This window comes from Myotis brandtii, unplaced genomic scaffold, assembly GCF_000412655.1.
Source record: "Myotis brandtii unplaced genomic scaffold, ASM41265v1 scaffold670, whole genome shotgun sequence".
Taxonomy (NCBI): Eukaryota; Metazoa; Chordata; class Mammalia; order Chiroptera; family Vespertilionidae; genus Myotis; species Myotis brandtii.
Genome location: NW_005370611.1, coordinates 88,966 through 101,081, shown reverse-complemented (window position 1 = coordinate 101,081; position 12,116 = coordinate 88,966). Strand labels below are relative to the sequence as shown.

The 12,116-nt window shown below is 43.5% G+C and overlaps 1 protein-coding gene across 1 annotated transcript in view; it reads left to right on the top strand.

The window, feature by feature from the left end:
* LOC102243406 (hydrocephalus-inducing protein homolog) overlaps window positions 1-12,116 on the top strand; it is a 128,518-nt gene that overhangs the window by 83,102 nt on the left and 33,300 nt on the right. Inside the window, exons 12-14 of the mRNA XM_014529142.1 lie at window positions 3,768-3,997; window positions 6,449-6,549; window positions 10,854-10,989. Coding sequence (XP_014384628.1) covers window positions 3,768-3,997; window positions 6,449-6,549; window positions 10,854-10,989 — 467 coding nt within the window. The remainder of the gene's footprint in view (window positions 1-3,767; window positions 3,998-6,448; window positions 6,550-10,853; window positions 10,990-12,116) is intronic.

The window sequence follows — 12,116 nt, the reverse complement described above, 5'->3', positions numbered from 1 at the left end:
GATGTCGGATGACATATCTAATAATTAATTAGGCTGACTGAAGCTGCAATAGCATGAGAGTGTCAGATGATAGAATTGGGTGGCAATTGTCCCTGAAGGAACATTGAGGCTTCAATAAATCCTCAGAATAGTCAGAGAATAAAATGGACCAAGTAACCACTGATGTGCCAGGTGATCGGCCAAAAGGGGAAGGAGGGGGTATCTGTAAAGCCACTATTTTTCAGGAGGCACAAGAATGTGTTGGATTGAGAATAAGGAGTGTGGAAGGCTCCAGGCACTCAGTATATTTGACAATTGGACAATTTGGATTGAGAAGTTAGGGTTTGAGGGCAAAGTTTTTGAAATAAATATAAGCATTTAAAAAATGCATGATAGTTGTCTCTTCCATGACCCAGGTATGAACTGTCAGTATTTTACTCAATTATTTAAATTGTCTTTCTGAGGGTGTAGAGTAGGGAGTCAAGGGCAACACTTTCTTGTAACGATCATATAAAGATCTTAGAAAGATTGGCAGAAGCAGTCATAATAAGCACAAGCAAAGCCCACACCCAAGCAAGTTATCATTAACAGTAAGAGAGACATGACAAGGAATATCAGAATTACATAACTTGAAGATAGTAAATAGAGAATAAGATAGCCAGATGATAAAGAACAAAGTAGGCAAAGGAAAGTGTCAGGCACCTTGCAAAATCTTGTTCCACTAGGCTTGGGCAGAATCTTTCTACTTCATGTAAACACTGCTTGTTTTTGAGGAGCTTGGAATGGCAATCTATTTCTGTAGGTCAACCATTTCTGGAAGTTTTATTAGCAAACTACCATTTGAGATCTCCAGTAAAAGTGTTTTCTGCATGGCTTCAGCCAATAATTCAGTTTCTTTGGGCATCTTTTCACCCAAAGGTCTGCCTTATGGGTAACCCCAGGGTCAGTGAAGCCCCTAAAGAAGACTGTTGGTGTATTTTTTCAGATACTCATTGAAAGAAGAGAGAAGTCCTGAGGGTGAATTTTTAGGGACGGCTTCTAGACCTTATAGATGAGCTGGTTCTTGACAATATTTAGTTATGTCTGCATGAAGCAGGCTTGATTCAGACTAATAAAGGACTTGTAATTTCCTGGATTTTCTAGTTTAATAGTCGATGAGTTCCAGAGGAAATTAACCTGATCTGATGGACATTAGAACTAAAAGTAAAACTCTTCCCCAAAGAATTCCAGGAGCCTCAGAGAGCTTGGCCAATTCGAGAGAGGAAATACTGTGTTTATGCTGTACATTTCCCAAGAATTGTGGATCATGACATTTTAGATCAAATGGTTAGCGCACTGTAAGGTTCTTGATAACTCTTCTGTGTGAGGCTGCTGTTCCCCAGGAGGAAAGTTATAGTGTATAATTTCTTAGTCACATTTATGGCAGCAGCCTTTCTATATAGGGAGGCTCAAATCCATCTAAAGAATTTACAGACAATTACAGGAACATATTCTTAAATATATCATCTTTTATTTGAAAGGTTTACTGGAGTGTGATTTAAACCCATGATTCACTGCACAATTTTTCTGGAATGTGATATCCAGCTACCGAGGAAATTTTTTCCCATCAGCTCTTGTTCAGAGGCGACCTTATCTCTTCTATGATGAGATCTGTGATGTTTGTCAAAGACCAGCTCGGGCTTTGGGGCACATCACAGTTGGTGTGCAGAAGACCATTGAAGTGGACAGAGGATCCTGCCTTTAGGAAATGTTGGTGTTTCTAAGTCTGAGGCTCATTTTTTTATGTCCAAAATGGGTTGTGCAGATGTTTATTGATCTCCTGTTTCCTGCTTTATTTCTACAGACTACAACTGTTTTCCAGAATGATCTGCCAACACATTTCCCTTCACTTGGTGGGGATTTTTATTTTACTAGAAAAATGAGGAATCTCTTGTCTAAAAGATCCCATGTGTCCCCCAAAGTCCATGAATTGTAATTGAATTTTTGGTCCTGGGTATTGCTGAACAATTTTACACTCTCCTTAGCTTAGGTCCATTCTTTAGTAGAACACTTATGTTCTAAGTAGTGTAGCATCTTTTGTCAGAATTAAAACTTTTCCTTTGTTGCCTTAAAATCTTTCGCTCCTAGTTTCTTTAAGTCTTCTTAGAGGCTTCCTAGGTCAGGTGACAATATGCATATTAAATGAAAATCAAATCTCCTGAGAATATTGTTTTTAAATCAAATTTAAGTACTAGGAGAGGAATCAACGTGCTGCTGTGAATCTTTAAGGCGTTCTGACCAAGCATGTTGTTAATTATTCGAAGAAATGTTGAGTTTCTATATACTTTGATATCTCACCTCATAGATGCCAAGGAAGGGAGAATAGAGGTCTGCACTGTACAGTACTGGCATTCCGATGAGACTGTAGATAGGACATTGTTAGGCTTTGGTGCTACCAGAATCCTAGTCTTCAACAATATCCCTTTCCTTTAGGCTTTTTGACAAGCAATATTACAGGTAATGGTGTAAGGAATTGCTCTAGGTAGGAGGTTATAATTGCCTGTATTCTGAGAAAAACTAGTAGCTTCAGGAAGTAGTCTGAGCAATGGTTTAGAAGAACCCATCTGAGTCTTTATAGGCTCCACTTCCATAATATGAACACCCTGCATTAGACGAGTGTGTATCCCATAAATGGTCGGGTAAAATCAGAGTGTAAGTCAGATGTAGCAATTATATGATTGTGAAACGGACTTTCCAGCAGTTCCTCTGGAATTTTCAAGAATAATCCTTCAGATGCACTTAATCAGACAATTCTTTTTCATTAAAGATTTCTTCCAAGTTGATTGGCAGGGTGGTATCACAAAGGAGACATGAACGTGGTTCCTCTACAGCCCTATTGCGTAGACAGGGCTCAGACATGGGGAGAGGAGTAGATCAGTTCAAAATGTCCTCTGCAATACTACAGCGCTGACTCCCAGGCCAGTTGTAGAATATTGCCGCAGGGTTCAAAGCAGAAAGAGTAGTGTTTGCATGCCTATTTGTTCTCCTGTGGTCACAGATAATTCTTGTTCTGAAAGTGGTAGCAGATACAACGGGCACCTAGGGGATCCAAAATCAGAGCTCCGTTTGTTGCTTACCCGGCAAGGAGGACCCCATCTCTTTGGAAAGGAACGTGAATCTCACTGAACCGGATGTAGGAGGGCTAGCTATAGCATGAAAAAGCAGCTTTGTCTCAGGGAGGTAAAAGCCAATGTGTTGGTCTCTGTCTGGCTCAGAAGCAGATCACAAAGTTCCTCTTGGTAGAGGCTGTGATTCAGTTTTGTGTCATCGACCCTGAGGGCATGAGCCTCAGACAGGTCCAGGGTAAGTTATCTAACGTCTTGGCAGGCTCGGGATCACACAGCGGGCAAAACGCACAGGCTTCTCCTTTCACACACAGACAAATAAAAAGAGCAAACATTATTCTATTTGGGGGGGATCTGTATTTCTATGCAAAAGTTAAATGCAAAATATCTTTCTAGAAGACTGCTCAGCAAACTGATAACAGAGGCCAGCTCTTGGGAGGATGGTGATTTTATGTCTATTGTCGCTGCATAGTAAATGAATAAGTATTCATTGAATGAATGAATGAATGAATGAATGAATGTATTTATTGATTTACAATTGAAAACAGTATGGGGGAGAGTTAGAATTAAGCAAGTAGTGCTGAATTGTGTAGACAATTTATTTGAGAGGTCTGGCAGCTGAGGGGGTTGAAGTTAAAGGGAGGCTATTGTGGGGCTTTTCTCACCCCATATTTTGTTTTCCAGGGTTTCCTCACACCTTGATATGTTCCCTCAATAACACCTCCTTGGTCCCCATGACCTTCAAACTGCGCATCCCTGGCGACGGCCATGAAAGCATTTCAAGCTGTGAGCAATATACAGACACCAAAGGACCTTCTTGGAACAAGGAGGAAATACCCATAACGAAACCGAAAGAATTTACCATCACCCCCAACTGTGGCACCATTCGCTCCCAAGGATTCGCTGCTATCAGGGTAAAGTGCACACACCCCAGGCAGCTGAGCTCTCAGATGGCCACGGGGACCACACCCAGGGTTTGCTCTACATGCCCAGAGCCCGTGGGAAGGAGAGCCTCGGTTCACATGGAAACGTGGGCCTATCAGGAAACAAACCACTGTGGTGAAAGAAACCGGACACAAATACATTGACACCGCTCCGTGGATTTCCATCCACCTCAGTGTGTGGCCTCCACCAGATCAGGGGGTTGTAGGGATTTCTAGTGAAACCACTGCTCTCCACAGACAGCGCACCCATCAGCACAGATATAACAAGGTTTAAGGACTCAGTGATAATTAGGACCTCCTTTACGTGAGACTCAAATCGTTTATACCAATAAATGTCCACATTTATGCCACAGATGACATCCCGTTGATTCAGGTTTTTAGTCTGAACCTGGGCTTCATAGTGAATGTGGATTCCATGTTTCTAACAGGGCTTAATATTTGGCTGTCAGTGCCGCCAGCAGAATTAATTCATGGCTAACTGAGAAAGTTTTCCTGTCCTCTCTCACTGACTTTTTCTTCTCCAAACAGTCAGATCTAGCAATATTGAATGCTGCAAAATTGAAATGATTTTATCTTTTCTGGAAAAGAAAAAAAGATAAGACTTTATAGCTAAGGTTAATAATTTCCTTTTTAGTCACTGTCTGTGAATATTTAATTTAGCTATGGTTTTATCCCCCCCAAGATTGTTTTAAATGCTTCATAATATCTCACCATGAATTCACTCATCCTAACTCTTTCCTGTTTTGTTTTGTTTTGTTTTTGTTTTTGTTCTTTCAAGGGCTTCTCCATGGGTCCAATGAGGTTTGATTTCATTTATTGTTATAACCTCTCAGGATTACTATCGCAGTCTATTTGGGCTGCTCTTATAAAATACCAGAGACCGGGTTGCTTATAAACAACAGATTTATTTCTCATAGGTCTGGAGGCAGGATGTTGAGATCAGGAGCCAGCATGCTTGGGTTCTGGTGAAGGCATTCTTCCAGCTTGCAGGCTACTGACTTCTTCCATCCTCACATGGTGGAAGGGCTAGGGAGTTCTGTTGGCCCTCTTTTATAAGGGCACTAATCCTGTTCATGAAGGCCCCACCCTCATGACTTAATCACCTCCCAATGGCCCCACCTCCTAATACTATCACATTAGGGGTTCAGATTTCAACATAGGAATTTGGGGAGGGCATAACCATTCACAAATCATAGTTGCTAACTGTGAATTTCCCAGAGAGAAGAGCTGTTGCAATGAATTTATTTAATTTTTTATTTCTTAATGTTCAGCCTACCTGTTAGTTACCTTCCCTTTTTTTTTTTTGCCTCTCTCACATAGTACAGGAAGATTTGAGAAGACGTAGATCTATCTAGCAGCCTTCTGCCAGAACCACATGTTTTTCTGCCTCCTAACCACAGCTCAGAGACATAAACAAGGGCAGATCACTCCAGGAATCTCTGCACACAGGGGCAGCTGCCTCTCTCCAAATCGGACACATCTTCTTTCCAAATCAATGACCCCATCTTCACTTTATTTTTCCTTTCTGTTTGGAAAAGCTTTCTCCAAGCTTCAATTTTCCCTCATGATCTGTACTCCAACCACGTCTCTGTGGACTCAACTTTGCATCCAGTAATTCCCTCTGCAACTAAAAAAAATTTTAATTAGTACCTGATACATAATGTATAGCTAGAAAAGCCTTAACCTGTGCCAGAAGCTGTCTTCTAGACTTACACGCATCCCTTCCAGTACAAATCATTGTAAAGCAATTAAAATCGTAACAAGGCTTCAAAAGCCTAAATGTAATGTTGCACAACAGTAAATAAAACACGGGGTGAAACATACTGGCCAGATATTGTCCTTAGGCAGGCCTTTCGTTGGCACCTCTATTTTCTGCTTTAATAATGAATATGGGGGCGGGGACAAGATTTTGTTAAAAAGAAAAAGCCACACACATAACACAAAACTAGCTGATTTTCCATGCCATTTTCTACTACTGACATGGTTATGTCGTGTATTTTGCTATAAGAGAAATTTAGCTGCAGTGCTTTATTGGTGTACTAAATTTTCATAATTAATATAGCCCAGAGGTATGGGAAACGACTTCAATTGCAATAAAGTTTGCTTGATGTTGCTCATCCTTCATGGTCACTTCCCCCCCTTATGTAGGTACACGGCTTCTTTGATAACAACCTCCTCAGAAATGAGCCAACCTATTGTACTAAAAGCCACTGGGCTTCTGACCTGGCCTTTGAAAAAACTCAGCATGCCCTGACCCCGAAATGCAACTGGTTCAACTAAAAGTGTAAAATGCCATGCACCCCACAATCAAGTACTCAGAAGCCGCACTCCTCAGTGGGGTTGTCCCCGGGCTCCCCTCTCCCCGCCGCAGGGGGAGAGCTGAGCTTTTAGAAGAGCAGCTTTTCACCTTTTGCTTTCCAGGTGACCTTATGCTCCAACACTGTGCAGAAATACGAGCTGGCCCTGGTGGTGGACGTGGAGGGCATCGGGGAAGAAGTGCTGGCGCTCCTCATTACAGCGAGGTATCACTCACCTGCTCCCCTCTCCCCAGTCTGCCTGGGCCCCAGGAAGGGCTGCCTCTTCAGAAGGCTGCAGGCCTGCAAATGGCTCACACTGCATTTATTTGTCCTGCTTTCTCTGAAGGGAGGCTGAATGCGATTCAAATGACAAAGCTTTCAAACAGCAAATGAACCTTCTGTGGAAATAAGAGAAGGGTGTGTGTGTGTGTGTGTGTGTGTGTTGTTCGAAGAATACTGGTGCTCTCTCTTTTTGACTTTCTGACTTTCCAGGTATATAACTAAAAGGATTTTAGCAGAAAGATGTGAACAGTTGCTGTTTTTTATTTTTATCATTAACTACAGTACCCCTGAGGTCTGTAGCAGAAAGAATGGTGCCTACAGTTCTGCAGTGGACGATCCATTTAGCAAGACAGTCCTGCTCCGGGCTGCAAGCGGACATGTGTGTGTTGTTCGAAGAATACTGGTGCTCTCTCTTTTTGACTTTCTGACTTTCCAGGTATATAACTAAAAGGATTTTAGCAGAAAGATGTGAACAGTTGCTGTTTTTTATTTTTATCATTAAATACAGTTCCCCTGAGGTCTGCATCAGAAAGAATGGTGCCCACAGTTCTGCAGTGGACGATTCATTTAGCAAGACAGTCTTGCTCCGGGCTGCAAGCGGGCGCCCAAACAAGGCCCTCTCTAACTATAAACTCCTCAGAACCATCACCAACTTCTCTATTTTAAAAAAATATTTTTTATTGCTTTCACCTCTCTAACTATAAACTCCTCAGAACCATCACCAACTTCCCTATTTAAAAAAAATATTTTTGATTGCTTTCAGAGAGGGAGAGAGAGATAGAAACATCAATGATAAGAATCATTGATTGACTGCCTCCTGCACAGCCCCTCCTGGGGATGGGGCCCGCATCCGAGGCATGTGCCCTGATGAGGGGTCAAATCATGACCTCCTGGTTCATAGGTCAACACTCAACCACTGAACAACCCCAGCTGGGCAGCTTCTCTCTTTTTTAACAGAGACAGCAATGAGCTCTGGAGTCAGGTTAAGATCCTGGCTTGCTTTGTTGACTATGTCTCCTTGACCAAGTTACCGTCTTTCTACTGATGGTGACAGTGACCCTAAATACAATAATCGACCGCACTGTTGCCAAAGCAAACGAGGGTCCAGATCTGGGACTTTAGAGTGTACATATGAAAATGCCATCTAAAGGAAATAGAAAAAATTTCTGGCAATATATCAATTCCTAGAATTTAGGTCTGTCATGAATCTTAAGAAAATGCACCTTAAAGAAGGTGCAGACCTAGTGGTTGGTGGAGGCAGCATAAGGGGCACCTTTGCATGTGCCTTGGGCTTGGACGAAGTCCAAGAGCAGCCCTAAAAGAACTTGAAGGTCAAGGTCTTGTCCTAATCTATTTACTCAGTATCCCTTCCAAACACCTAAGAAATTTCTTTGTTTGTTTAAAAAACATGCAGTCTTTCATCTGGTCCTGTCTATACCCAAGTTGGCCTTTTTGTCTAGTCTTGCATTTTTCTATGTGGGTTTATTCTGATACTCTCCAGCCTCTTTTCCCTACAGCTATCAATAGGAAAAATCCGATTTTTTTAAAAAGAAGGCCTGCCTGGCCGATGTGGCAGTGGTTAAGTGTGGAGCTATAAACCATGAGGTCGTGCTTTGATTCCAGTCAGGGCACATGCCCAGGTTGCGGGCTCAGTCCCCAGTGGGAGGCATATAAGAGGCAGCCGATCAATGATCCTCCCTCATCACTGATGTTCCTCTCTCTCTCCCTCTCCCTTCCTCTCTGAAAGCAATAAAAGAATTTTTTTTAAAAAAAAAGGTCCTAGGAGGCTATGAGTTTCTGTCACGTATACTCTGTGACCCACGGCTCAGTCCCCAGTGGGAGGCATATAAGAGGCAGCCGATCAATGATCCTCCCTCATCACTGATGTTCCTCTCTCTCCCCCTCTCCCTTCCTCTCTGAAAGCAATAAAATAATTTTTTTTTTAAAAAAAGGTCCTAGGAGGCTATGAGTTTCTATCACGTATACTCTGTGACCCACATCAAGTACTAACTATGAACCCTCTCAGCCACAGCATTTCAGGTAGTAAAGGATTAGCTTTTGAAAGTCATTGGGCCAGCTGACAACTTCCATTTTAGCTAAAAACGAACACTCATCCCATGTGAAATCTCAAGCTTTGGGGTCAACAGGACTCTCTTTCCTGTCATTACAGTACTTCTCTGTAATCTGTAGAAACTGCTCAAACGCTCTCAACAGAGAATTGCTTTTCGAACTTGCTCTCTCAAGTGATTTTCCCAGAGAGCCAGCAGTGATGGCTTGCCGTGCCCCCTCCCGCACACCAGTCGCCTCTTACTGAGCCCTCCCGTGGCACTGTGCTAGGCCCTGCATTCACATTAGAAAATTTCTGGCAATATATCAATTCCTAGAATTTAGGTCTGTCATGAATCTTAAGAAAATGCACCTTAAAGAAGGTGCAGACCTAGTGGTTGGTGGAGGCAGCATAAGGGGCACCTTTGCATGTGCCTTGGGCTTGGACGAAGTCCAAGAGCAGCCCTAAAAGAACTTGAAGGTCAAGGTCTTGTCCTAATCTATTTACTCAGTATCCCTTCCAAACACCTAAGAAATTTCTTTGTTTGTTTAAAAAACATGCAGTCTTTCATCTGGTCCTGTCTATATCCAAGTTGGCCTTTTTGTCTAGTCTTGCATTTTTCTATGTGGGTTTATTCTGATACTCTCCAGCCTCTTTTCCCTACAGCTATCAATAGGAAAAATCCGATTTTTTTAAAAAGAAGGCCTGCCTGGCCGATGTGGCAGTGGTTAAGTGTGGAGCTATAAACCATGAGGTCGTGCTTTGATTCCGGTCAGGGCACATGCCCAGGTTGTGGGCTCAGTCCCCAGTGGGAGGCATATAAGAGGCAGCTGATCAATGATCCTCCCTCATCACTGATGTTCCTCTCTCTCCCCCTCTCCCTTCCTCTCTGAAAGCAATAAAATAATTTTTTTTTTAAAAAAAGGTCCTAGGAGGCTATGAGTTTCTATCACGTATACTCTGTGACCCACATCAAGTACTAACTATGAACCCTCTCAGCCACAGCATTTCAGGTAGTAAAGGATTAGCTTTTGAAAGTCATTGGGCCAGCTGACAACTTCCATTTTAGCTAAAAACGAACACTCATCCCATGTGAAATCTCAAGCTTTGGGGTCAACAGGACTCTCTTTCCTGTCATTACAGTACTTTTCTGTAATCTGTAGAAACTGCTCAAACGCTCTCAACAGAGAATTGCTTTTCGAACTTGCTCTCTCAAGTGATTTTCCCAGAGAGCTAGCAGTGATGGCTTGCCGTGCCCCCTCCCGCACACCAGTCGCCTCTTACTGAGCCCTCCCGTGGCACTGTGCTAGGTCCTGCATTCACATTAGCTCCTGTATTTCCCACGGTTCCCTAAGAAGAGTTTTTGATGCTGCTGTCAACCCCTGGAGTGACCTGCATTTTATTTATAAGCAACATGGGGCTCTAGGAGGGAAAACAACTCGCGCAAGGTTGTGCTTGAACCTGGCTCAGTCTGCCCCAAATGCCAGCTCTCCTCACCACGGCGCTATATGGTGACAGTGCAGCTGGGCAGGGCAGATGCTGAGATTCACAGACACAAATAAAACCCAAGCCACCTAATGATAGACCAGCTGCACACACAGGGCTGCAATTCCTCCCTCTCCAGCACACACCCCTCCCTCCCTCCAGCGCCCCCACACCCTCTGTTGCCAGGGCACCAGCTCTGGGTCCGGCAGCTGCCTGAGCCTGCTGATCCAAGACAGCTGTTCTGCATAGGAATTAGAATTATTACCATGATTTAGCTGGTGTGAGCTGTTACCAGCCCTCAGGGGGCTCTGGCTGGTCCAAAGTGTCACAGCCAGTTAGGACCCCACGCTGGTGGCATCGCCCCTGTTTGTCAGGGAAACAGGTTCACTACCCTAAGGAACCTGTCCTGTGGGGGTCCCTTGCCAAAGAAAGGCGAAGTATGAAAAACAATGGGAATGTTAGTCATTACCCACAGATGACAGCTGTGTAAGGAGTCCTGCTTCCAGCCCTTTTTTGATTAAAAATGATGACTGGGGGCTGAGGGAGGGAGGGAGGGAAGGCAAGGAGAGAAGATGTGAAAGTGATTAATGTAGTTATTAGAGAAAAATACTATGTGACAGTAACAAATGTGTTTAACTTGGGACTCTTCGTTCCCCATATGTAAACAAGCTTTCTGTCCTTTTAAATTCTTTAATGGGCTCCTTCCTTTGAGCAGGTGTATTGTACCTGCCCTCCACATGGCTAATGCAGAGGTGGACTTCGGGCGCTGCTTCCTGAAATACCCGTACGAGAAAACCATCCAGCTTGTCAACCCGGATGACCTCCCAGGATGCTACGAGGTCCTGCCCCAGGTGAGTGACTGGATCCTTTTTCGGTGTTGATTTTTCTGCAGTTGGATTCCCTCAATAAGAGAGAGATATCCCTCTCAGGAGCCATATTCCTAAACACGTGACCTTGTGTCATTCTGACTTTTAACCCTGGGATAATCTGGGGATGGGGTCATGAAGCCACAGCTGGCTTGCCACCTGCAAGCGTGAGCAGCTGCAGGTGTAAGCAGTTGCTAATTTCCCAGGAAAATTGCCTTTGACAAAGAAAGCGTCAATTAAGCCAACACGCAGAAGTTGCACCTGCAGATAATTGCCTGGGAATGAGCCATGCATGGGGAATGAGGCAGAGCTGGGGGTTTTCATTTATGTCCATGGCCGTGACGTGAACCGCTTCACTAAGATAAGGTAATGCAATATTTATATGCTGGACTAGAAGGCTAGAGATATACAGGAGTGAGAAAGGAGAAAGTGCCTCTTAATATTTTATGAAATAGATTGTCCACATGCCACTACCCCTGGCCAGGTGGGAGACTAAGCAGTCAAATGCGCATGGACTAGAGATTTTAAAAATCTTTTGTGCAACCCAGAGGAATGGAAGGTTCCTAATGAGATGCAGCTTACCCAGAGCGCATTTGGGTTTGAACTCAGTTCCGTAAGGACAGTACTCTGATAAAAACTCATGCAAACAAAAACAAATGGGGGACATTTGATTTTGGCTACAAGTTCAAAATGAGTTAAAAGACCAATGTGGGGACCACAGAACCAAGGCAGGCTTAGGCCCATCAGAGAAACATGTGTTTAGCCAGAGAAAGGAGGTGGCCGCCATCAACGCAGAAATTTGTCTTCAGATCTTGACATTGTATTTTTGTAATAGAAACCTGGGTGGAAAAAAATGAATCATGTTCCAAGTAACCAGAGTGGCAATCTATGTGATCTGAAAAATCCAAGTCATATTAGGGGCATACGTAGTATTTAATCTGGAACAGAAAAGACTTAACCCTGCCAAAATAGCTACCCTTCATCAGCCGAGGGGCTGGTATGTAAAAGAGGGGATTGCAGTTATTCGGGGGGCTTCTCTGAGACAAAACCTGAAGGCAAGGGTGGGGGGGGCACAGGGGACAGCTCCTCCAACTTTCAGATGCTTAACAGCA